The sequence below is a fragment of the Aulonocara sp. 'chitande type north' Nkhata Bay genome, linkage group LG3 (genome assembly GCF_057382095.1).
Source record: "Aulonocara sp. 'chitande type north' Nkhata Bay isolate Kocher_YH1m ecotype deep benthic linkage group LG3, A_spYH_male_GT1.1, whole genome shotgun sequence".
Lineage (NCBI taxonomy): Eukaryota > Metazoa > Chordata > Actinopteri > Cichliformes > Cichlidae > Aulonocara > Aulonocara sp. 'chitande type north' Nkhata Bay.
Window position 1 is genome coordinate 65,227,036 of NC_141346.1, and position 26,789 is coordinate 65,253,824.

Here is a 26,789-nt window from a genome sequence, read left to right on the forward strand (position 1 = left end):
ATTTTCAAACTTAAACTACTAACCTACACTGATCAATGATGTTAATGATCACATCTGGACTCACCCAGCCTTTCTGCAGTTCCTCACAGCTGGAATCAGTCTCTGTTGTCCCCGCTCTGATGTGTTGTACTTCTGCAGGTCCAACTCATCCAGAACCTCCTCTGACATCTGCAGCATGAAGGCCAGAGCTGAGCACTGGATCTCAGAGAGTTTATTCTCTGATCTGTTCTCTGACTTCAGGAACTCTTGGATCTCCTGAAATAATGAGAGGTCGTTCATCTCCATCAGACAGTGGAAGATGTTGATGCTTCTGTCAGGAGAGATTCCATAACTGTTCATCTCCTTCAGGTTGTTGATGACACTCTGGATGGTTGCTGGACTGATCTCTGTCTGACCCAGCAGACCTACTAAGAGTCTCTGGTTGGACTCCAGACAGAGGCCATGAAGGAAGCGAACAAACAGGTCCAGGTGGCCATTTTTACTCTGGAGGGATTTATACATGGCTCTGTTCAGGAAATCATCCACAGAGGACTCGTTGTATTTTTGTCCCAAGAAGTTCTTCAGCACCTTTGTCTTCCTGTTGGTGAAACAGTGGAACATGTAGACAGCAGCCAGAAACTCCTGAATGCTCAGATGAACAAAGCAGTAGACTGGTTTCTGGAAGATCACACACTCTCTTTTGAAGATCTCTGTACAAACTCCTGAGTACACCGAGGCCTCTGTCACATCCAGACCACACTGCTCCAGGTCTTCTTGGTAGAACATGATGTTTCCTTTCTCCAGATGTTCAAACGCCAGCCTCCCCAGCTTCAGAAGAACTTCCCTGTCAGCCTCCGTCAGCTCCTGTGGACTCGTCTCATGTCCCTCATGGTACTTGTTCTTCTTCCTCTTTGTCTGAACCAGCAGGAAGTGTGAGTACATGTCAGTCAGGGTCTTGGGCAGTTCTCCTCTCTGCTCTGTAGTCAACATGTGCTCCAGAACTGTAGCAGTGATCCAGCAGAAGACTGGGATACTACACATGATGTGGAGGCTCCTGGATGTCTTCATGTGGGAGATGATTCTGCTGAACAGCTCTTCATCACTGAATCTCCTCCTGAAGTACTCCTCCTTCTGGGCGTCAGTGAAGCCTCGTACTTCTGTTAGCCTGTCAACACATGTAGGAGGGATCTGATTGGCTGCTGCGGGTCGGGAAGTTATCCAGACGAGAGCCGAGGGAAGCAGATTCCCCTGGATGAGGTTTGTCAGCAGCTGGCTGACTGATGACTTCTGTGTGACATCAGACAGCAGCTTCCTGTTGGTGAAATCCAATGAAAGTCTGCTTTCATCCAGGCCGTCAAAGATGAACAAAAGCTGAGAGACAGCCAGCTTCTCTGCTGTGACCTTCTGTAATGTTGGATGGAAAACATGGAGCAGCTCCAGAAGACTGTACTGCTCATCTCTGATCAGGTTCAGCTCCCTGAATGAAAGCAGAACAACCACACTGACATGTTGGTTCTCCAAGCCCTCTGCCCAGTCCAGAGTGAACTTCTGCACTGAGAAGGTTTTTCCAACACCAGCCACGCCGTTGGTCAGAACCACTCTGATGGGTCTCTGTTGGTCAGGTAAGGCTTTAAAGATGTCCTGGCACCTGATTGGAGCGTCATGGAGGGCGTCCATCTTGGAAGCTGTCTCCAGCTGCCTCACCTCATGTTGGGTGTGAACCTCTTCACTCTGTCCCTCTGTGATGTAGAGCTCAGTGTAGATGGTGTTGAGGAGGGTTCTACTTCCTGTTTCATCACTTCCTTCAGTCACACGTTCACATCTCCTCCTCAGACTGATCTTATGTTCATCTAAAACCTCCTGCAGACCAACATCTGCTGAAAGAAAGAAAAAAAAATGAGACTAAAGAGAAAGAAAACTCTTCAATGTCTGAACAACACAAGAAGTCCAGTTTTCAGAAATGAGTCCATCAGCAGACAGATGTTCAGTCTTACTTTGTACACAGCTGCTCTGACTGGCTGTCTGCAGTCCAGCTCTGCTTCTGGATCTTTCTCCACACTGGGGACAGGAGGAGTCTCCTGGTGAAGCAGACTGGTCCCAGTATGAGGAGATGCACTGTCTGCAGAACCAGTGTCCACAGCTGGTAGAGACTGGATCCTTCAGGACGTCCTGACACAAAGCACAGCAGGACGGCTGCTCCTCCTCACAAACACCACTCCTCTTCCTCTCTCTGTGAACACATTTCTTCATCACTAAAAACATTTACTGTCAGTGAAAAACATCCAGATGTGACCAAACTGCAGTTCCTCACAGTTCCTTTGATTTCATCAACACTAATGAGCTGCTCTTCCTGTCTGCCTGTCTCATTAAACACTGAGCGATGAATACAAACTCAACACTTCCTGCAGACTTCCTGACTTCACAATAAAAGCTTTCCATCAGAGAGACACAGTTATGACTTTCACTGTTTTACAGCTGCTGTGTGCAGATTATCTGGGTCAGTTCACTCTGAAGCAGCTTAGAAGTGTCCGTGTAGAGCCGTGGTCTGACACACAGAGAGTTCTGATTTTCTCTATTTAAACAAACATGATGAAGATGAGCAGGTTTCTCTTCTAGTATAAACTCTGTGTCTCTCTGGCTGGCTCATGATGGCTCATGATGATCAAAGTGCGTCCCTTATTAGCTCAATACGGGACGTGTGCTTTTGTTTCTAAATACGGGACGATTCAGTTTTTTAAGGGACGGTTGGCAACCCTAACAGTCATAGCCTGCTGCTAGCATGAATGCTAAACGTACTGCTGTGGATGATCAGCAGAAAAACATGTGGTCAGTTTGACTGTTTGCTGTATTTAAAGTGTTTTTCTCAGTTTGTCTGTATTCAAAGTGCATTCGGGGCTTTAGCTGACAGCTCTTTGTGCTAACAAACTAAACTCTCTTAGTTTAAGCCAGCAGACTTTACCAAACACAAAGCCTGCTGCTGCCTCCATGGGTTAGCTTGTGTGACTGGTGTTTACAGCAATGAAATCTAAATCACACTAATGTGTCCTCCAAGGTGTTTGGTGGGAGCACTGAGTGAAACATAAGAGCTCTGGTTAAGCCTCATCAGCTGGATAGGCTGTCCACCCTAGTCCAGGCTTTAACTCAAATCTCTGATTGGCTTTCTAACAATTAAGCCAAATATTCGAAATCTTGGAATAATATTTGACTCTTCTTTGGGCCTTGACTCACATGTAAAGTCTCTGTCTCGTTCCTGTTTCTTTCATTTAAGGAATATTTCTAAACTGCGACATATGGTCTCCTTAGCTGAACTGGAAAAAATTGTCCATGCATTTGTGTCATCGCGTTTAGATTATTGTAATTCCCTGTTTACCAGCTTGGATAAATCATCTCTTTCTCGCCTCCAAGCTGTACAAAACGCAGCACCCACTCTACTAACTCGCTCTACCCAGCGAGCTCACATCACTCCTATTTTATGTTCTTTACATTGGCTCCCAATAGATTTTAGAATTCGTTTTAAATGATTGTTTTAACGTACAGAGCACTAAATGGCCCCAGATTATTTATCCAAGCTTCTCACTAAATACACTGTTGCTCGCTGTCTCCGCTCACAGACTCAGAGTTTGTTGGTTGCTCCCAGAACACGTCTGAAGACGAAAGGGGGCGGAGCCTTTCAGTCTGTGGCACCAAGGCTGTGGAACAGTCTACCTCTACAACTACGTTTGGTTGACTCTGTGGAATCCTTTAAAAAACAGTTAAAAACTTTACTGTTTAAACAAGCTTTCTGTTGACCAATGCTGTTTACATTTTTATATTTTTAATTTACATTTAAACTCTATATTGTGTATATTGTGCATTTTGCTATTTATCATACTGTTTATTTTAATCTCTGTGTGCAGCACTTTGTGACTACCTGTCTATGAAAAGCGCTTAATAAATAAACTTTACTTACTTACTTACTAAAATAACAAGCAGGCACGATCCACTTTTTCTTATCACTCAAATATCCTGATACTTTCAGAAAGTTGGAGAGCTCTCCTGGCTTGCTTAGTCTTTGCTCTGTACTGCAGAATCTACAACTGATTTGACATTGTGGCACAAACACAGTAAACAAACACTACGAGCACCTTGTTTCATGTGCAGTGGCTTTCTTCTCATTCTGTTACTGAATACTGTATGAAAAGCCTCTCACTGCCAGCATCCTTCCAGCCCCACGACAACAAGACCAACTCACATCTTCACAACACCAAGAATTTTTACCCTTTTCTTTGGAGAAACTGAGAAGCCAATAGGATTGTAGCTCAAACTTGCCCACAGTCCTGCTTCATCACTGCTCACTCCTACCTGTGTTGATGCTCAGTGGACAGTCATAGCCTGCTGCTAGCATGAATGCTAAACGTACTGCTGTGGATGATCAGCAGAACAAGATGTGGTCAGTTTGACTGTTTGCTGTGTTTAAAGTGTTTTTCTCAGTTCATCTGTATTCAAAGTGCATTCGGGGCTTTAGCTGACAGCTCTTTGTGCTAACAAACTCAACTCTCTTAGTTTAAGCCAGCAGACTTTACCAAACACAAAGCCTGCTGCTGCCTCCATGGGTTAGCTTGTGTGACTGGTGTTTACAGCAATGAAATCTAAATCACACTAATGTGTCCTCCAAGGTGTTTGGTAGGAGCACTGAGTGAAACATAAGAGCTCTGGTAAAATAACAAACAGGGCTGTGAGAGCAACTGAAGTGATAAAAAATACTGTTTAAAGATAAAAAACACTGATGTTCTCTCGTCACCTAACAAAGTCCAAACCCTGTGAACTATTTTAGCTTTAATAACTGTGGATTCAGGTATCCTGAACCCATCTTTGGACATTTGTAATTAAATATTTTAAAACTCCATCAGAGACTCCTGATGTGGCTGTTTGGAGAAGGAAAAGAGGGACAAAGTGGAGCGTCGAGCTGAGGCTTCATTCACTGCAAACCTACAGTTATGTTTCCTTATTTCTGCTGTTTGCATGTTCACAGCTGAAATAAAGCTGCCTCTTTGACTTCATCCTGTTGTGTTTGGGTCCAATCCTGCCTGCCACACAGCGCTACAGGACAAAGTCTAATATTTTTTTACCTTTTTAATGAATCTTTGGTCATATTTATCCAGGAAAACACAAACATGTAAAGGAGTCATCACAGGTCTCTGACCTCGTTGGTCCAGGTCCAGCACTGAAGTTTAGAGGATGAACTTTGGACTTATCACTCCTCACAGACGGACAGCTGGATCCTGCAGACTGTGACCTCTGACCTCTGCAGACACAAACATGTTTTATTCAATGATCAATTCTCTGATGAAGTGATTGAAGCAGCTGTGATCACACAGACTGCAGATAATGCAGCTGTTTCCTGTCAGTAACAGTCCTCTTAGATTAGAGTTCAGCTTTTTACAGGAAAACAAATGTCCCTGAATGCAACAGTGAGACACAGTCTGCCTGTGTGGCTGTGATAGCTGCCGTTAGGAGCGCTCATGTGTTTGCAGTTAGACGAGGAGATGTTACCATCATGGACACGTTAACAAATCCTGCAGCATCACGTGGCACAAACACTTTGTGTTCCTGTCATCTGCAAGCAACAGGAAGTTCATTAATAAAGGCAGGATGGAGACGTGACTGTGATGGTTCTCCTTCATCCAGCTGTTACACACATCTGGGCTCACACGACGAGCCTTTGTCTAATACAGCAGCTGCTCTCTGAACACTTTTCTGAAGAGGAGCTGCACAAACCTTTGTTTGCTTTCTAGAGCAGCGTATCAAAGTCAAACTACCCACTGCTAGCAGCTGTTTCTATCATAGTTTAGGATCCAGATGTGTGAGGTCTAGATTTACACCTCTGATTAAAATACATAGTTAAAAACAGCCAATTGAGTCCAAATGTGTCTTAAACCAGATAAACTGACAGTTACAGCTGAGCCTGTGTGTCCTTGGAGACACTGCTCTGCTACAGAGATGCATTTTAGAAACCAGGAAACATCAAAATCATTTAAATCAGAGAGTTCTTGTTACTAACAGCTCACCTCTCTGCAGCAGAGACTTTAAAATCAATGATAAAATCTTACGCCTAAATTAACTTTACTGTTAACGAGTTTTCATGTTTCTGTAATCCACCAGTGTGCTCATGCTTTTTTAAGTGAAAACATATTTTTAATGATCAAATCTAATTATGTTTGTTATTTGTGGATTTTAAATGTCCTTGACAGAGACAGATGATAATCATTATCCTGCACTGTGGTCTCAGGTTTGGTCCAGCTAGCACAAAGAATGGCTATGTTGAACTTCCTCCTGGGATCTACACTAAGAAGTGAGTCCAACATTAGCAGGGTCTCTTTCCTTTATCTGGATTCACTTTAGCATTCACAGTCACGTGAAGCTTGTTATTAACTCGATAAGTCAACCCAGGGTTTCAGCTGAGCGCTCACATGAAACACATGGTGTTGGCAGCATCTGATCAATCATATTCATGGAGACGTGTATCAGCAACAGAGCAGCTGAGTTTGCAGAAGGAAGTCAAACTAAACCACAGGAACAATATGAGGAGATTACACACATAATAAAATACTAGCAGTAACACAGCTGCTGCAGACAAATCAGTCATGTGATCGTGTGTGAGAGGAGAAGGACTGTAAAGGAGTTTGGTGTTAAAAGCTCTGTATGAATGTGGGAGACTTTGAAGGGCTTTAAAAAGGCCAATATAAAATAAAAGGCAGCAAAATTGCTGAGTGTGAAAGTCACCAGACTTATCAGAGCTCTGTGATTAAGACCTGTAAGAACACCTGTTTGTACTTGTTGGCATTATATCAAACACACACGTATATTAAGCCTTTGTTTGAACTCTGGTTGAATTTGTTACTTTCAGACTGTGAAACATCACAGAGGCTGCAGCTGCAGATCTTTTATTCACCTGGAAATTTACTTTAAACGTTAGATGGAAAATGTATTGCTCAGTTTAACCAAAGTAAGAACAAGAATCCATAAACCTTCATAAAGACAAACATCTCCCAGAACATTGAGCTGCTGAAGTGTCACTGAAGGGAAAAACTATTTGTCCTCCTCCATCCAGCAACACCTGAAACACCTGAGTGGAAGCTCCTCCCTACACTGTGTTTGAAGCAAAGCACAAAGGAGACACCTGCTGGAGCAGCTGGAGTCCTACAGACACTCAGCCTCTTCACTACACAAACACCTCCTACAACATCCACTCTTTCCACTCTGACTGCTGTGTTTGTGGAAACACTCCAACACACACCGCTTCACATACCAACATAGAAATGTGTGAAAAAGAGCTGAGCTGATATTAAACATGAGGATTTATTCAGAAATACAGAGTCAGGAACAACATCTAGACACACATTACCTCTCAGCAGCAGAAGAACAGCCTTTAAAGTTTGCACCAACACCCTTCGACTCGTTGCTCTTTAAGGAAACACAGCTGGGTTCAGGTCCAGGAGATTCTGGCCTCTTATTGATCCTAAGAGAAAAACAATAAATGTAACAGCTTCATGAGACAGGAAGGAAAAACTGGAAATATTAAATTAAAGACATGATGAACAAACTCATAAAAATAATGTACTTACTCTTTGTCACATAACAGTCTTTTGTTAAAGTTTACACCAACACCCTTCGACATGTTGCTCTTTAAGGAAACACAGCTGGGTTCAGGTCCAGGCTCTGGATTAGTTTCAGGGTTATGTCCAGCTGAGCCTGGTACGCCCCACAGCTCTGGGCTTTAAAACAACACACACAGAGGTATGAGTGTGAATAATGATGGAGCAGTGATGTGAGTGCTGAGCTGTGACATGGAGAAGAGTCATGGAGAGTTAGAGATGGTCATCTCACCTCTGAGCTTTGGTCTGGCTCTCATGTTCCCCACACAGAGTGCTTTTAGAGGAAGGGACTCCCTCCTCTCTGTCCTCACACTGATCCATGCTGCTGAAAACATCCAGATGAACAGAATCAACTCTTTGGGGATTTACTGGATGATTGAGCATCAAGACACTTTTTAATATTTTACTAATTTCTGAAGCTTTTTACCAACTTTGTTCAAATTGGTCTGCTGTCATTTTATTGTTGACAAAAAGAGATTTTGAGTTTGACTGTTGACGTTTCCATGTGAGACTGTTGCTGCAACACCAGGATGTTACTACATAATACACTTTATATTGTGAGCACTTGGATGTTAGTCCAGTTGTCCTAAACTGACACACCTGCACCTGGATTCATTCTGACCAGATTTTAGCTCAACAGTGTTTCATACTTAATACATCAGACACAAACTCTGCCGCTGTCATTGTGTGCAGTGTGTGTGCAGTGTGTGTGCAGTGTGTGTGCAGTGTGTGTGCAGTGTGTGCAGTGTGTGTGCAGCGGGTCACTGTGTCCTATGAGTGTTATACTACAATAAACAGAGCCTGACCGCGGGCATGAAGAGGGCAAAAACCCACTTATGCTCTAAAGATGAAGTTCTGTTTCTCTTCAAATGACCCTCAGAGCATGTGGAGGGTCATTGAACGCATCACAGATTACCTCAAGAACAACAGGCTGAAGAACATAAAAACAAACGCAGAGTTTCTGTCTGACGGTTTGAACATGCTGCGTTTTCAAAAATACCCGTGTAGGTGCGGACGTAGTGTAAAAGAGTTAGTAGTTTATTTTCTTACTACCTGTAATTTATTGCAGATCACTTGTATTTGCTTAATATTTTTCTAAATGTTTGAGGTCTGAAATAAACTGCAATGGAGCAAAATATGGGTGTGTGTGGTTGGAGGATGTGTTCGTGCGTGCGTCAAAGGTCAGGGAGTAAAAGTGTGTTTTAAAGGAGGTTTAAAAGCAGCGAGTGAAGGAGCCTGTCGAGGTAAATCGTTCCATAACTGATCAAATTCAGTTGGTGGACCTCTGTGTGAAATCAAGCATCTGGTTCACAGAGAGGATAACCCTCACATGGGCTGTACAACATTATATAGGGAGACAAAAACAGAGATTATCGTAGCCATCGCTCTCTCGCATGGACGTGGCAGTCTTGCTGTCTGCTGCGAATCCTCCCCGTACCTCCGTGACCTCGTCTGGTATCTGCTCCCTCCTCTGTAAGAGACAGTAAAGGAAAACACGTCTCTGCCTAGTCTTGAAAATCTAATCTTATCATCCATTGTTCTTCTAGGGCCTCTTCTTCTTGTGGCCTCAGCTAACTGCTAATATTTACATGGCTAACATTAACATGTGTGCCAGCCAGGTTCACATTTATGATGAACTATGATTAATTAACTGATGTTGAAACTGGAGCTTTACTGACCTCTGAAATTCCTCCTAAAGTGTTATTCAGTGTTGTGACAGTCAGCTGCTTCAGCTGCTGCTGGGATGGGCTGTGGCAAAGAGAACAGAGAAAATCCAAATCAGAGTTTTTCTCTGAATTAAAAGCAAGGAAACAACAATATATTCTACATGGTGAAACTGATGGTTTCTGGTGTTTGGGTATGTTTTTCTGTATTCATGCAGATAAAGTGTAAACTCAGATGAATTATACCATCAAATGTTAAAGGAAAATATCAGGATGAGTGTCTGTGAGCTGAGAAGAACGTGAAGCGAGCAGTTTATCCCAGAGCTGAAGCTGCTCTGTGTGCAGAGATGAGCTCAGATTCCTGCTGTGATTGATCAACAGTCACAGAAATGTAGACTTGTAGTTATTACTGCAGTATGGTCACAGCAGATACTGATAAACATGTATTATGAGGATGGATGATCAAGTTTCTCACTCTCTCCTTTAAATCTCAGTTTTTTCTTCTTCACATCTGTTAATTTATTAATGAATAACACTGAAAGAGTTTCTGTTATATTTCCCCTTGAACATCAGCTTATTAGGGCGGCATTAGGAAATAGCCCCCCTCCAAAGAATGAATAAATGAATGATGATAATAATGAAATGATTAAAAAGCAGAGCTCAGAGTGGTAGAATGGTCAAACATGGATCCACGGGTGGTTCAACTGCATTTGGTGACGTGACTAAAGCAAATCTTTCAAATAATCCCACCATCAACGGGATGTTGTCTCCTTTACTACCGTTACTTTACTTGGTCACCGTGTGAATTTCTTTGAAATGAACCAAATTCTTTTATTTGTTGGTTGTTGCATATTTAACCTCTACAGTCAGGAAAGGAGGAGATGAGGCCTCAACAATGTTGGGTTGTAGCTGTGGTTCAGGTTAGAGTGAGTGTCCATGGAATAAATGTAAGTCAGTGAACTGGAAACATGACTGTGTTCAAACTTTGTTGTCCTTTTTATAATGAGTCTAATCAAAGGTGGACAGAAGTATCTCCACTGTGACTTTTCTGTGTCACCATCAGAGCTTCTGCACAGTATGGAGAAAGATCCAGAAGCAGAGCTGGACTGCAGACAGCCAGTCAGAGCAGCTGTGTACAAAGTAAGACTGAACATCTGTCTGCTGATGGACTCATTTCTGAAAACTGGACTTCTTGTGTTGTTCAGACATTGAAGAGTTTTCTTTCTCTTTAGTCTCATTTTTTTTTCTTTCTTTCAGCAGATGTTGGTCTGCAGGAGGTTTTAGATGAACATAAGATCAGTCTGAGGAGGAGATGTGAACATGTGACTGAAGGAAGTGATGAAACAGGAAGTAGAACCCTCCTCAACAGGATCTACACTGAGCTCTACATCACAGAGGGACAGAGTGAAGAGGTTCATTCCCAACATGAGGTGAGGCAGCTGGAGACAGCTTCCAAGATGGACGCCCTCCATGACGCTCCAATCAGGTGCCAGGACATCTTTAAAGCCTTGCCTGACCAACAGAGACCCATCAGAGTGGTTCTGACCAACTGGTGTTGGAAAAACCTTCTCAGTGCAGAAGTTCACTCTGGACTGGGCAGAGGGCTTGGAGAATCAACATGTCAGTGTGGTGGTTCTGCTTTCATTCAGGGAGCTGAACCTGATCAGAGATGAGCAGTACAGTCTTCTGGAGCTGCTCCATGTTTTCCATCCAACATTACAGAAGGTCACATCAGAGAAGCTGGCTGTCTCTCAGCTTTTGTTCATCTTTGACGGCCTGGATGAAAGCAGACTTTCATTGGATTTCACCAACAGGAAGCTGCTGTCTGATGTCACACAGAAGTCATCAGTCAGCCAGCTGCTGACAAACCTCATCCAGGGGAATCTGCTTCCCTCGGCTCTCGTCTGGATAACTTCCCGACCCGCAGCAGCCAATCAGATCCCTCCTACATGTGTTGACAGGCTAACAGAAGTACGAGGCTTCACTGACGCCCAGAAGGAGGAGTACTTCAGGAGGAGATTCAGTGATGAAGAGCTGTCCAGCAGAATCATCTCCCACATGAAGACATCCAGGAGCCTCCACATCATGTGTAGTATCCCAGTCTTCTGCTGGATCACTGCTACAGTTCTGGAGCACATGTTGACTACAGAGCAGAGAGGAGAGCTGCCCAAGACCCTGACTGACATGTACTCACACTTCCTGCTGGTTCAGACAAAGAGGAAGAAGAACAAGTACCATGAGGGACGTGAGACGAGTCCACAGGAGCTGACGGAGGCTGACAGGGAAGTTCTTCTGAAGCTGGGGAGGCTGGCGTTTGAACATCTGGAGAAAGGAAACATCATGTTCTACCAAGAAGACCTGGAGCAGTGTGGTCTGGATGTGACAGAGGCCTCGGTGTACTCAGGAGTTTGTACAGAGATCTTCAAAAGAGAGTGTGTGATCTTCCAGAAACCAGTCTACTGCTTTGTTCATCTGAGCATTCAGGAGTTTCTGGCTGCAGTCTACATGTTCCACTGTCACACCACCAGGAAGACAGAGGTGCTGAAGATGTTTTTAAAATCAGAATCTTTAATCAGGAGGATTTTCAGTTTTTTTGATGACAAAGATCCCCAATCACTTGATGTATTTCTGAGCAGAGCCATGAAGAAATCCCTCCAGAGTAAAAATGGCCACCTGGACCTGTTTGTTCGCTTCCTTCATGGCCTCTGTCTGGAGTCCAACCAGAGACTCTTAGTAGGTCTGCTGGGTCAGACAGAGATCAGTCCAGAAACCATCCAGAGAGTCATCAACAACCTGAAGGAGATGAACAGTGATGAAGTCTCTCCTGACAGAAGCATCAACATCTTCCACTGTCTGATGGAGATGAACGACCTCTCAGTACATCAGGAGATCCAAGAGTTCCTGAAGTCAGAGAACAGATCAGAGAAGGAACTCTCTGAGATCCAGTGCTCAGCTCTGGCCTTCATGCTGCAGATGTCAGAGGAGGTTCTGGATGAGTTTGACCTGCAGAAGTACAAAACATCAGAGCGGGGACGACAGAGACTGATTCCAGCTGTGAGGAACTGCAGAAATGCTGGGTGAGTCCAGATGTGATCATTAACATCACTGATCAGTGTAGGTTAGTAGTTTAATGTTGAAAATAAAATCAGATTGTAAGCACAAAGTGTTTGTGTCCGTACGCTGCAACCTTCCACACCATTCCTTTATTGTACGAACTTAGCAGCAGCTCCATGGATCCCAAATCCAAGAGTGGAGAACAGATTTGAAGTGTGTCACATCCATGCAGTCACAGCTGTTTCCACCATGTTTCCACTGATATTAATCCTGTTCAATGACACGTTTCATATCAGTCAATATGTTCTTTAGGACGTCCACTGACATGTTTAAGTGTCCTGCTGGAAATCACTCAAATCATCCATGAAATCCATGAAAAATCCTTTTAGTGTTTCTAACTTCACCCTCTGTCCTCTCTCTCTCTCCATCCTCCTCACTGCTTCTTTCACTGATAATCACACAAACATCGTATTCAGCTACAAAATAACACAATAATATCATCTGATGATCATTATTATAAGAGCAGGATCCATATTTGATATCAGAGTAACACACTGCTTGGTTATGTGCAGTCATCATCAGTGACTGTGGGTCAAACAGAAGCTCTCTGATTGGTTGCTGACCTTGGTCACCTGTCCACTCTCACCTGTTTGTGTTTGCTCTCTCTTTGCTGTCTCCATCCTCTCTCTCCTTTCTCTCCCTCTCTGTCTTTGTACGTCACTCAGGTCCAATGGAAACAGTGACATTTACAAACCAATCAAAGACAAACTGATCCATGTCAGGTTATAACAATATTCAAAGTGAATACAGGCTGCTGCTGGACACAGACAGGTAACATCATTTTGACTTGCTGTCACCTGGATCTGGACTCATAAACACTGAAGCCCTGAACAGGAATACAAATCATTTTCTGCCAACTAGCGACACACCAGCAGATAATGGCTCAGAAAGCTCAAATGAGCCAATCATTTCTGTGTTTAGTTCCCCTGAAATCAGATCTGATATCAGCAGCTCTGAGTTCATTCATCATTATTGTCCAGTGATGAGATTTCTGCTCCGTTTGGTAACAGTCAGCAGGTTTTTCCTGCGTGTGGACGTGAACAGTCGTACCTGACAGCAGGTAGCAAACAGAGATCATCTTTCCAGCTGGAACTCTTCACTGAGCTGAACTCATTCAAAATGTTCTGGAGTCAAAACAGGAAACAGTCCAAATGTGTGTCTTCACTCTGACTCTGGATCAGATCTCAGTGACAGACTGTGGACATTATGGAAGCCTAAATGTGACACCATCTTCCTCCTTCATCTGCAGATTAAAGCCAAACAAAGATTCTCATTAAAAGTCTGAAGGGGCCCGTTCTTCGTACCTCGCTAAGTAAGTTAGCTGGATTTGATTGTTGACGATTTCGCGTGATCTTGGATCGTTCGGTTCCCCGAAGCTCATCCGGGACTTGCTGTCATAGTAACAGAGCCGTAAGCGTAAACCTGCTCGGGAGCAGGTTTACTTTATGTAAACAGGATTAGATCGCGGCCACGCAGGTATGTCCGCTTCATTTATACGAAAGCAACAGCGATATTCCACCACTGTTTCACCATAAATAAATAACATCAATGTAACTAAAGATAATGCAGCACTTGATCCTTTTTTTTGATGTCACACAGATACATACAGGTCATTTCCTAAAAAAGGGAAATGTACTATTAACATTCTATTACATGTATGTGATTATTACAGATGTAATTCATATTTCAGAGTAGTAATTGTAAATTACTTCGTGTAATCAAGATGAGAGACCACGGCTATAAAAGCGAAGGTGGATTTGGGAAGCCTGTCGCTGCCATGTCCTGTCCGTATACGCGACCAACCCATTGCGGAAGGTGCAAGATTAATAAGGAGAGTTTTCAGAATTCAGCGTATATTGCGGGATAGACAGGATCCTTTAGCTCAGCGCGACAGTGTGCTCATTGAGAGATATCGATATTCCCGTGAGGGTATTATTTACTTAACCAACTTGTTGACGAGGGGGTGCAGGACCACCACCTGTCTTTTGTTGCTCTGCCCTTTTCTTGGTTGCTGTTATGAACAAACTAACAGAGTATTACAGGCCAGTATTACCTTGCCAAGAGACGAAAAGCAATCTAAGAGATAAATATTACCATTCTGTAGAATACTCCTGTATTCCACTTTTACTTGTTCCCATGTTCTTGTGGGTCCTGTTGTGGCTCTAATGTGAAAGGGGATATAATATAACATATTATAATATAATATAATGCCATATGATATTGGACAATATAGTGTCATATGATAGATCTACCCTACCGCCTACTGGTGTTGGCCAGAGGGGCCGATGGCGCCGATATGGCAGCCTGGCTACAACTGTAGCTTTTTTTTTTTTTTTTGGCCTGTCCCGTTTGGCTCTTTTGCCATCAGAATTGTTGTCTAAAGGCAAAGAAAGATGCCCAACGGATTTACTTTACCAAACTGACCATCCCAGCCTTGCCGTAATGGTCCATTTGATTCACCTTTTATTGTTTATTTTATTTTCACTTACTGAATACGGGACAGACTTGACTGGGGGAAAGAAGGGGAGAAAGAAAGAGGGAAAGAGAAACAGCTGAGAAGAGGGACGGGGAGAAGGGCAAAAAACAAAAACCAACAGAACGGGCAGAGAAAAAAAATGCATATATCAATCACCTGGATCACCTGCTGAGAAAGAAAAAAGCAAGCAAGCAGAAGAGAACAAGAGTAATAGAATAAACAACATCACAATGATATATGGGAATATGACAGTAAATACTAAATGTTAAACATTATTGTGCAGCACATAAGATCAACAGAACACAGTGTGCTTTGAGGTAGGAGCCAAAAAGGGTGTAGTTTGTGGGTGTGATCACCCGTGTGTACACCTGTAAGCATGGACGCGCTTGTTTTTTGTTTTTTTAAAAGGTTCCTTCATGTAATAATCTGCTAGAGGGTGTGGGGGGGCCACAGCCCCGTCCTCCAGGGCGTGAAGCAGGTGTGGAGGAGATCAAAACTCCAGACATCCAGAGGCTCCCAGAACACAAGAGACCAAGGAAGACCAACAGAGGGGCAGCTGCGCCACTGTCCCGGAAAGAGCTGAGGAGAGTCCCAGATGAGGGCTCACTCAGCAGCCGCGGAGCAGAAGCCAGGGGGAGTTGCAGTGACGCGCCCGTGAGCTCCGCCGGCAGCCAGCTGCGCCTGAGTGACCGAGCCCCAGGCCGAGAGGCCGGGGGCACCCCGCCTCCGAGGTGGCCCGAGCGAGCCCCAGGCTCCAGGCCCCGATAAGCGGCCGCCAAGGAGTGAGCCGGTGTGTACCTGGACGCCCATCCCCGGACACAAAGAACCACCAACGCACCGATGTCTGAGGGGGTCCGCCACTGGCAGGGGAAGTGGTGGTAGGGGGAGATAGGCCTCCAAACCTTGGAAGGCCTGAGATGTCCCCAGAGAGGTGGCGCCTGACACCCAACCTGACATATAGACACAGACATACAGGCACACACAGATACAAACATCCATTCCCACCCTCATGCTCTCATATGCACTTACTCCACACTCAACCAACGTGGAGACAGACATAAATAGACGTTGTACACACGATCACACTCCCCAAGCGTACTCTACAAACCGGGTCTAGGTGCCCCCGCCCCTGGAGGGGGGAACTGCACCCAGACCCAGGTGGTGTTTCCCTTTTCCCTGCGGTGGGGGGAGGCAGACCGCCCCGACTCCGCAGCAGCAGGAAGGCTCCACACTCCAGACCGCAGTCGGACGGCCAACTCCTCCTCCTAGTCCTAGCCCCCCTGCTCCAGCAGGTCGCAGAGAACGGGGGTGAGAGAAGACTCCGAACCTCCCTCCACCCGCTCATTGTAATGTTGATGCAATTGTGTTCTAAGGTGCATTTAAAACCCAGGAGGGCTTGGAGCTACCTGCCAGAGAGCAGCAGGTAAGCGCATGGTCCCTCCTGCTAGCCCTCAATGTCTACGTGTATTTAAAATTGAGAGGTGGGCAACGATGCCAGGGGTGGGGTGTACACCCTGATGGTACTTTGGACTCCGTGTATCGTGCCCACCCCCAACATCCTATATGTATGTGTAATGAGAGTGTGAGTAATGTGAATGTCTAAGTTGTGGGATAAAATTGAGGCAGAGGCAGCCAGAAGGGGACAGGGGGGGGGGGGGGGGGTAGCCTCCTCTGCACCCTGGTGACATACCCCTACTCCAAGGCCCTGCATGTGTGGGTGGTTGTGGTGGAGCGGGAAGAGGGAGGCAGCTGGAGATGGGGAGGGAAGGAAGGGAGGGGCAAGTGACCCCTCCCTGGGGCCAGCTCCCCCGCTGACCCCAGTAGGCACCCCCATACTCCGCGACCCGCCAGGGAAAGGGGGCCCAGGCCCATCCAGACCGGGCCCAGTGCAGCAGCGCCGCCCGGCCCCACAGAGCCCGGGACAGTCCACCCAACCCCACCACAGAGAAAACTGCACCCACCCCACCATCCACTCATCTTCCAGACTACATAAGACAATAAACACCCAGGCTGAGATCTTCCTCCACCTCTCCTGTATCTCCCCCTCCTGCAGAGGCAGCTCCTGAGGAGAGGAAAGCTCCTGCAAGATGTGACAATCTCCCCCACCAGTTGAAGAGCCCCCCAGGTGGCTCGACGCACCGGCGGCACCCTGCTCCAGGGCTGGGCCCCCATGCACCCACCCGCCCACAACCCCGGCAACACACCAACCAGGACCCAAGCCCCCGAGGCCCGGTCCGGGTCCCAGCCCAGAGACGGAGCGCCCCCAGAACCTCACGCCCATCCCGGACCCACCCAGGGGCAGCCAGGCTACCAGGTCAGTAACCCACGTCCGTCAGCACAGACCCTCCCCTAGCTCCGCTGCACGCAGCCGCGAGGAAACAGTCACCGGAGAGCCAACAGAGCCCCTAACCGGACATGACCGCTACCCCGGGTTGAACCCCCCAAGGAAGATGCCTCCGGGGAACCCCCCGACGCCCTAAGCCTGTCCCTACCCCCACACCAATCACAACAGTGAAGGCGGGACCAAACTATGACCCCCCACCCCCACTAGGTGATGGAGCTGATCAAAGGAGCCCAGAGCAATTGATCTGATGTGGTGGCAGAGGCTGTATCAAGACTAATGTAATCTAATAGATAATTTCTATATTGGTTAGAATTAAGATTATTTTTATTTTTCCAGTTCATGAGGACTGTTTTCTTGGCTATGCATAGGGCAGTGAAAACCATATGGGCGATATTCTTTTCTGAAGTGACATTATCTAAGCTGCCCAACAAACACACTAAGGGGGAAGTTGGAATGTTACATTTCAGACACTTCGATAAGTCTTCACATATCTCGCGCCAAAACTTCTGAACTGGTGGACAGAACCAAAGAGCGTGGATATAATTGTCCGGTGAATTGGTTTGGCAGTGTGAGCAGTTGTTGGTAGACGTAAAGCCCATCTTGAACATCCGATGACCTGTATAGTGCACTCTATGTAATATTTTGTATTGAATTAATTGAAGACTGGGATTTCTAATTAGATGAAAGGTTTTTAAGCAAATCTGAGACCAGAAGTTTAGGTCTAAGTTAACTGATAAATCCGCTTCCCATTTTGCAATAGGAAGTGATATTGATTCATCTGTTTTAGAAAGCATTCTGTATATTTTGGATAGTAATTTGGGGGGTTTAAGAGTAAGAAATTGAACCACACTTGGTGGTGTTTGTAGTTCAACTTGACCCGGTTTAAATTTCTTTTTTACTATGGATTTAATTTGTTGATATTCTAAAAATCTTTTCTTGTTGATCCCATATTGTGTAACTAGTCCGTCAAATGAAATAAATTCTGTTCCTTCTAGTATATGTTCTAAATATTTGATTCCTTTATCACTCCAATCTGAAAAGTTTATCATATTATTGTTTTGTAATATGTCAGGGTTGTTCCAGATAGGTGTACGTTTGCATGGGATTAATGAAGACGCCGTCAATTTTAGAAACTCCCACCATGCTGTCAGAGAAGAGCTGATGTTGATGCTTTTAAAGCATTCATGTCGTTGGATGTTTGAGCTGATAAATGGTAGGTCTGAGATCTCTAGATTATTGCAGAGTGCTTGTTCTACATCTAGCCAAGGTTCATCTAAGAGGGTGTGTTTTAGCCATCCTGAGATAAACTGAAGCCTGTTGGCTAAGAAGTAGTGCTGAAAGTTAGGCAGTTCTAGTCCTCCTTTATCCTTGGTCTTTTGTAGTGTTTTTAAGCTTATACGTGGGGGTTTATTTTTCCAAAGGAATTTGGACATACATGAATCTAGAGATCTGAACCAATCTTGTGGCGGTTTAGTTGGGATCATTGAGAATAAATAATTTATTTTTGGTAAGACCATCATTTTTATAGCGGCAACCCTTCCCATGAGTGATATGGGTAGACATTTCCATCTAGCCAGATCATCTTCTACCTTCTTTAAAAGTGGGATATGGTTTAATTTAGTTAGATCTGCAAGCTTGGGAGAAACATTAATACCTAAATATTTTATATTTCCTGATTGCAGTGGTGTAGAAGAGGAATTATGGAAGGAGCAATGAATCGGTAGGACTGTAGATTTTGACCAGTTAATTGAGTAATCTGATATTCTTGCAAAAGAGTTTATCAATTCAATCACCCCAGAGATATTGGTTTGTGAATTTTGGAGAAAGAGTAACACATCATCCGCATAAAGGCTGATTTTATGTTCCACGTTCTTGCATTTTATGCCCTTAATTACTGAATTCTGTCTAATTGCTGCTGCTAGTGGTTCAATAAAAATTGCAAATAGTGAAGGGGAGAGTGGGCATCCCTGCCTGGTGCCCCTCAAGAGACAGAAGCTGGAGGATGTCTGGTCATTTGTTCTAACACAAGCTGTTGGGGAATTATATAATATTTTTAACCAGTTTATGAAAGAGGATCCAAAACCAAATTTGTGTAAAGTTGCAAATAGAAATTTCCAGTTAACTCTGTCAAATGCTTTTTCTGCGTCTAAAGAGAATATTGTAGTTTCTAGGTTTTTACTGTATGAGTAGTCTATCAAATTAAGTAATCTACGTGTATTTGTTGATGAGTGCCTACCTTTTATGAAACCAGTTTGGTCAGGATGAATTAAGAGGGGGGTTATTTTCTCCAGTCTCTTTGAGAGAGCTTTGCAGATTATTTTAAGGTCTACATTTATAAGGGATATTGGACGATAGCTTGAGGGATATACAGGGTCTTTGCCTGGTTTTAGCAGGAGATTAATGTTTGCAGAATTCATATTTGATGGAAGTCTGCCCTTTTCTTTAATTTCCAACAACGTTCTGTAGAAAACTGGTGCTAGAATCGACCAGAATTCTTTGTAGAATTCTGCAGGAAAGCCATCTGGACCTGGAGCCTTATTATTGTGCATACTTATCAGGGCTTCCTGGAGTTCACCTGGTGTCAGTGGTGAATCCAGTGCCATTGCTTGAGTGTCCAATAATTTTGGAAGAGTTATGTTGTCCAAAAACTGATCAATTTCTTTTTTAGATGGGTTTATTTGTGGTGAATACAATGTTTTATAGAAATCCCTGAAAATGTTGTTTATTTGTATCGGATCATATATTGTGTTCCCAGATGAATCTTGAACAGCACATATAGTTGTTTTTTCTTTATTTATTTTTAGCTGGTTTGCTAGAAATTGACCGGATTTATTACCATGTTCATAATTTTGTAGGCGTAGTCTTTGTACTAAGAATTTTGTTTTTTTATCAATTATCTCATTTAATTCTAGTTTTGTTTTGCGTATTTTGTTCAATGTTTCCTGATCTTGGTGGGACGCGTAGGCTTCTTCTAGTGATTTGATGTTTTTTTCTAATTCCTGAATATTTTTGTTTTCTTTTTTCTTTTTATGTGATGAGAAAGAAATTATTTTACCTCTCATCACAGCTTTCCCTGCTTCCCATAGAACAGAAGCTGATGTTCTGGGAGTGTCATTATAGTCTAAATATGAAGTCCACTCTTTTTTAAAATATTTAATAAAGTCTTCATCTTTAAGTAGTGATATATTAAATCTCCAGTTTTTACTTGGCGTAGTATTATTCTTGTGCATTAGTGTTAAAGATACAGGAGCATGATCGCTGACAGCTATAGGGTGAATCTCAGTGTCTGAAATGTCGTTCAGCAGTGAGCTGCTGACCAAAAAATAATCCAGACGAGAGTAGGAGTGATGGACATGTGAGAAAAAAGTATATTCCTTACTGGTGGGGTGAAGGGAGCGCCATGCATCGCAAAGACCAAAGTCGCTCATATACTGTTTGATTATATTTGTGGACTGCCAATTACGCTGAGTTCCCGCTGTATTGAGCCTATCCATGTCTTCATTTAGTCCAAGGTTGAGGTCACCTCCAAGAACAAGTGTGCCATCTAAGTGTTCAGAGAGTGCACTGAAAAAACCGTGAAAGAATGAGGGATCATCAACATTTGGACCATATACACTTGCAATACATAGCTTTTTATCACGTATAGATAGTTTAATGATTAAGAATCTGCCCTCTGGATCTATAACTGTATCGAGTACTGTGAAATTAATATTTTTATGTATTAAAATTGCTGCTCCCCTTTGTCTAGAATTATAACAAGCTGAGAACACATTAGGAAACTCAGGTGTTTTAAGTTCATTCGAACCTCTAAGAGGTCTGTGGGTCTCTTGTAATAGGACAACATCTGCCTGTAGTTTTTTGAGTTGGTTAAATATTTTTAACCTCTTTTCTCTGGAGCCAGCTCCATTTATATTCCATGTAATGAACCTCAGTGTACCCATAGATGTTTGGCTACAACCGTAGCTGCCTCCACCAGTGTGTGAATGTGGGAGTGAATGAATAGTGGTATCGTAAAGCGCTTTGGGTGCCTTGGAAAACGCTATTTAAACCCAATCCATTATTATTGTTATTATTATTAAATTACCTACGAGTTTGATTTGTCAGCAACTTTCTGCCAGCCCTCTCTCCTTGCTTTTGCAGCCTTTGCAGTGTTCTCTTGCGTTTTAATTAAACTCTGAAACTCCTGAAATCCCTCACTCATGAGTTCTTGCTCTGCTGCCGGAAAATACCGAGCACGCCCCTTCGACATTTTCGCCGACCAATCAGCGGGTTGCCGATCAATGTTTCTACTATCGATGCGTAGCCCCTTTTACGACACCCAGTGATGTCACATTACTGCGTCCAGCTGTACTAATCGTCAACAGCAGGTGTGTTCGGGGAACCGGATTAGCGAGCTCACGGTTAGCGCGATGGTTTGGTCTTGGATGTGTCATTTGATCTTGGATGTAGTAAGCGACGTACGAAGAACGGGCCCCAGGTCTGAGAGAGACTCAATCGTTGTGTCATGTCAAACACAGTGAGAGGAGCTGAAGCACAGATGTGAAGAGCAGATTCATCAGATTATGACCTCACTCTGTTTTGTTTTCATATACATTCAGTCTGTGTTTATAACGCAGATTTTCTGCTTTTATAATAACACATTTTATATTTTCTATCATCACAGACTGACTTGGTGTCGACTCTCAGAGTCTCACTGTGAAGTTGTGGCCTCAGCTCTGAAGTCCAACCCCTCCCATCTGACAGAGCTGGACATGAGTTGGAACAACCAGCAGGATTCAGTGATTAAGCTTCTGTGTGCTGGACTGGAGAGTCCAATCTGTCGACTGGAGACTCTGAGGTGAGTTCACTGACTGCAGCTGTTGTTTTTGTTTTCTATATTTCAGGTCTTTGATTGATGTTTGAAACTTTCTTTAGTTCCTACATGTTCAGGATGTTTCTGAAGACAAATGTGAAGAAGTTTGAGTGCTTTCAGAAATGTTGTCTTTCCAAACGACTGAACAACAGTTTTTCCTTTTGGCTCCAAACAGAAGTGACAGATTTGAGCAGGGTTCATTTAAAGGCTGACAGAAGTGGAGTGGTGACGGGGAGATGTTTGACAGGACAGTGTTTCAGCCTCCACAGGTTCATGTTGTGCTCCATCAGTCAGTGAAGATGAAGTCAGTGCTGATGAGGCTGTAGAGTGTGTGAGGGATGTGAATGAGGATGATGAAGATCTGATGATAGCAGATAAAAACAGGCTGCAGAGACTTTGAGCCATACAGGGCACACAGTGTGTGAACAGAACAGCTGAAATCATTATGGAGGCCTCACTGGGATATGGAAGCATCACAGTACAGCTTCAGTGAAGCATTAAAGTCTCTGATATGAGATGAGAAATGAAGCAGCCAGAGCTTTTTCATGAGTGGAAATCCACTGTGACTGTGAGCTGCTGCTACAGCCTCCAGATTAGCCAGCAGCTCATCCTGCTCAACATTTTCTCACCAGCTTTAATGGAAGTGTGATGTTTTCAGCTGGAGTGATGGTCAGGGTGGCCTCCCTCTCCTCTTCTTCTCCTCTTCCTCTTTCATTTGTAAAGCCACTTCTGCTGCTTTCATTCATTTGGAAGTCCTGTAGCTGAGTTTGGGAGAGACTAACAGCCTCGGCAGCAGAGGGGAGAAAGGCTGTAACACCACCACTTTACTCTGTTCTACCTGTCACATCATTTTATCAGGAAACAAATATGCTCATGTTTTTACTATGTTTGTCTTGAAGATGTAAGAAGATCACATGGTGCTTTTTATTATTGTGTTGGTTTGTTTCCTGTCTCTTGGATGGAGCCCAGCTGTGCGTGGCCCCTGGGCCTGTGGTCAGAGTGTGTGCTGGATAATCCGGCCCAGGATGAGGCCAAACTGACATGGGATGAAATGTCTGTCACATAATTGAGCTTAGTGTAGTTTCATTTCTGCACAATTTCAAAACAACCAAAACTTTGTTCTGTCTTTTCTATGTTATACTGTAGACTTTCTTTGATACTGTGTCCAAAAGGAGCAGCTTTTACTTTGAAGAGGAGGCGTCTCTGTTTCCTCTTCAGGTTGGATGATGGAAGCAAATGAGTGTGTGATGTTCTTTCAGTGTTGCACTTTGTAGACGCTCCCTGAGCACTGGTCTCACAGCCAGCTGCACATAGAGACCAGTGTTGTTAGTCCAGGTCAGAAGATGACTTGTTGGAATGAAAATGAGCTTGTAGTTTGTCTGCTTTAATAATGTGACTGGAAAAAGGTGTTGGACTTCAAATATGTCCATTTCTTTCACACTTCACCTTTAAAAGTGAAGCCTTGTGGTTCCTGGAAGGAAAAACACGACTTTTTCAAGTCTTTGTCCTGTTTTTATTATAAATGTACGACTTTAATGTGAAACATTCAGAGTTTTTTCTCTTGTTGTGTTTGTTTGAAGCTGCTTCCTGTTGGCTTCAGCTGTTTGGAGTTTCCATTTTCTAAACTTCTACATTCTGAACCTTCTTCAGCTCTGAACAGATGATGAAACACTGAATGATTTCAAGCTCACACTTTGTCTAATAAACTTATATCTTTCATTCTTTATACAGATTGAGGGGCTGTGGTTTGTCAGAGATCAGCTGTGATTATCTGGCAGCAGCACTGAAGTCCAACCCCTCCCATCTGAGACAGCTGGAGCTGAGCTACAACAACAAGCTGCAGGATTCAGGAGTGAAGCATCTGTGTGGTTTCCTGGAAAGTCCAGGATGTGGACTTGAAACTCTGAGGTCAGTCAGCATGTTTTAGTTGTGCTGAGATGAATATGATGTGAAAGTTGTGCTGACACTAAACTGCAGATATTAGGCTGATATTTTACTGATCCACACTGAGGATCTTCATGGTAAAGTCTGTTTTCTTCTTCTCTGGTTTAGTCCATTGACTGCAGCAGAACAATGTTCACATTTCAAACCTTCAAAGAAGAAGAAAAATCCTCCACTGGATAATTCACTGTGAAACTCTCAAACTCTTCATTTCACTTTAAAGTCTTTCTGACACTGAAATCCAAAGCAAAATGTGCGTTTGCTTTACAGACAGCAGTCCAACACAAACATACACACGTCATCCAAAACACAGTCCAACATACAAATCTCCTCCACTGCCAGCATGAATGATGGGAAAGAGAAGGAGGAACACTCTGACATTCAGGGTTAGAATGAGTTTCATGAAGCAGACTGTGAAGATCAAAGCTGCATTAGAAAGCTTACATGAATGAATGAGTGGACAGAAGTGGACAGAGATCATCTGAAGCACTTCAAAGGCTTTAAATCAGCACATTTCTCTTTATTCTTTATCAACTCTGTTAGTTTCTCTCAGTTTTCTGTGGAATGAAGCTAACAGCAGGCTAATAAGATGCTGACCAATAAGTTTCTATTAAAGGTTGTAATTTGTATATGAAAAACTGAAGACAGAGACAGAGAAGCACTCTCACTGTCACGGCTGGTGGCGTGAGCCATGTGGTGTGGAGGAAAAGGAGGACCCAAAATGCAGGCAGCCGACTGATGATATGAGTGATGTTTATTTACAAAGGTGGCAGTGGCAAAAACAGCCAACGAAGCGTGAGTAATTACAAACGGAAACCTAAACTGGGAGAAACTAAAGAGCAAACCTGAAATCTTAATGAAACGGGGAGCAGAGCAGAGAGACGCAGACTAAGGAACAGGAACACCATAGAACGCAGAGATACACGGATGAATGCACACGAGCCGACAAGGAACACAGACCGACACCCACTAAATATACACACACAAGGTAATCGAGTAATCGCACACAGGAGGGAAGAACAGCTGATCTGAATACACATGATGACTGGAGGACACAAGCTGAATACAATGACAACAGACACAGACCTTCAGAATAGAACAGGAAATCTAGAACACGAGCCTTCCAAGTAAAGCAGGAAACACACAGACTGATTTACAACACAACACGGGGACATGAACAGAGCACCAAGGACAGACACAGGTAGGGCTGAATATACATCAAACTTCAGGTTCAACCCTAAACTAGTAAAAAATCAGAATAAACACAAGGCACAAAAATGAACTTCAAGGAAACACAAAACGCTGGGTCAAAATGACCCAGGACCATGACACTCTCACATCCACCTACAGCCAATTAGAAGCACCAATGAACCTAAGCAGCATTTCATTGGACTGTGGGAGAACATCCAACCTCCACAGAAAGGCCAACAAGCTTCAACCTAAAACCTTCTTGCTTTAAGGCACTAGTGCGAACCACTTTTCCCCATTTCAGCCCAAATCCTGCATCTTCCTGTTTCTGACTCCAGGCCAGCTCCACTAACACTTTCTCATCAGACACTGCCACCTAGTGGAGGAAGTCTTAGTTCCATTTGAAGCTTCAGATTACAGTTAGTTCCTTTACAAAGAGGTGGAGGTGGTGGGGCCACAGCACCATCATCACTGAGTGCCATAGGACACTTAACCTTTGTTTCCATATGCTGGGAACGTCCTGTTGTTCCAAGGAGGACTGGAAAATGTGTGAAAATCTCCCAGTCAGTTCCTCACAGCACACTTCAATCATTTCCCTCCCATAGCATCAGGACCAGGGCTTTTTCTCTCTTTGGTCCCACTAAGAGATTTCCACACAAACACCTCATCAGTGGGACTCTCAGAGCTACCAGCCCTTTGCTACAATCACAAAGCTCTTCATTGAAATCAATGATATCAAAGCTGGAATCAAATGAGTCCAAGTCTTCTGCTGATTCAGCATCACATTCATCTTTGCTCCTTGTTCTGCATCCCCACCATGGACTTCATTCCTTTCCAAGCCAGCCTTGAGTGTCCTTTATTCAGCTCATCCTCTGCTTTACTTTTACACCTGATTTTAGCTGCTTTATCTCTCTTTCAACAAGTTTCTGTGCCTCAATCTTTTTCTTCTCTCCCTCATAACAAGACAGCTTCTTCTGCCTGAGAACATGTTGGAGTGATTTACTAATCCAGGGCTGCTTATTGGGGAAAATACTTCCTGTTTCCAAAGTAATCCCCATTTTTCCCAGAAAGAAATGTAAGTAGAAATCGATGATCTAAGTGAGAACATGAGCCTTTAAAAAGTCCCACTGGGTGCAGTCAAAGCAGTCCCTCAGTCCCAGTATAGAGTCTTTGGTCCAGACTGGAACAACTGTGTGCCCAGATTGAGCTCTCTTCAGTCCTGTGACCTGACAGACCCAGAGGGGCCATCACATCACATTTAGAAGCTCCCCTAATGGAGCCACAACACATGTCCAATACTTAGTCTGTCTTGTTGGACCAACTGGAAGAAATGATTCAAGGACTTAGTCACAGAACAGAGATTCAGATCTCCAAAATCCAACTGGCTGCATCAGGACATATAGTCTGAAACTCTGCACAGTTTCCTGTTTGAAGCTGCTTCCTGTTGGCTTCAGCTGTTTGGAGTTTCCATTTTCTAAACTTCTACATTCTGAACCTTCTTCAGCTCTGAAAAGATGATGAAACACTGAATGATTTCAAGCTCACACTTTGTCTAATAAACTTACATCTTTCATTCTTTATACAGATTGATGGGCTG

General features: G+C 43.8%; 1 protein-coding gene and 1 long non-coding RNA gene across 4 annotated transcripts in view; both read right to left on the reverse strand.

The window, feature by feature from the left end:
• Positions 1-8,014, reverse strand: part of LOC147336599 (protein NLRC3-like) — an 84,905-nt gene extending 76,891 nt beyond the window's left edge. Inside the window, exons 1-6 of one of the 3 annotated variants that reach the window (XM_086285498.1) lie at positions 7,846-8,014; positions 7,584-7,733; positions 7,364-7,477; positions 5,162-5,263; positions 1,995-2,209; positions 65-1,853 (exon numbers count right to left, since the gene is read on the reverse strand). In XM_086285498.1, the coding sequence (XP_086141624.1) occupies positions 65-1,853; positions 1,995-2,209; positions 5,162-5,263; positions 7,364-7,477; positions 7,584-7,733; positions 7,846-7,997 (2,522 nt within the window). In that variant the 5' untranslated portion in view covers positions 7,998-8,014. Of the gene's footprint in view, positions 1-64; positions 1,857-1,973; positions 2,541-5,161; positions 5,264-7,363; positions 7,478-7,583; positions 7,734-7,845 lie in introns of those variants that run through there. The other 2 variants (XM_086285499.1, XM_086285500.1) reach the window with 2 other exon arrangements.
• Positions 8,015-8,991: 977 nt separating this feature from the next.
• On the reverse strand, positions 8,992-13,528 carry LOC147336602 (uncharacterized). The gene is made up of 3 exons (XR_015128312.1): positions 13,442-13,528; positions 9,293-9,362; positions 8,992-9,084 (listed from the first exon to the last, which is right to left on the reverse strand). It is a non-coding gene; the product is annotated as an uncharacterized LOC147336602 (long non-coding RNA).
• Between the last annotated feature and the right edge of the window lie 13,261 nt (positions 13,529-26,789).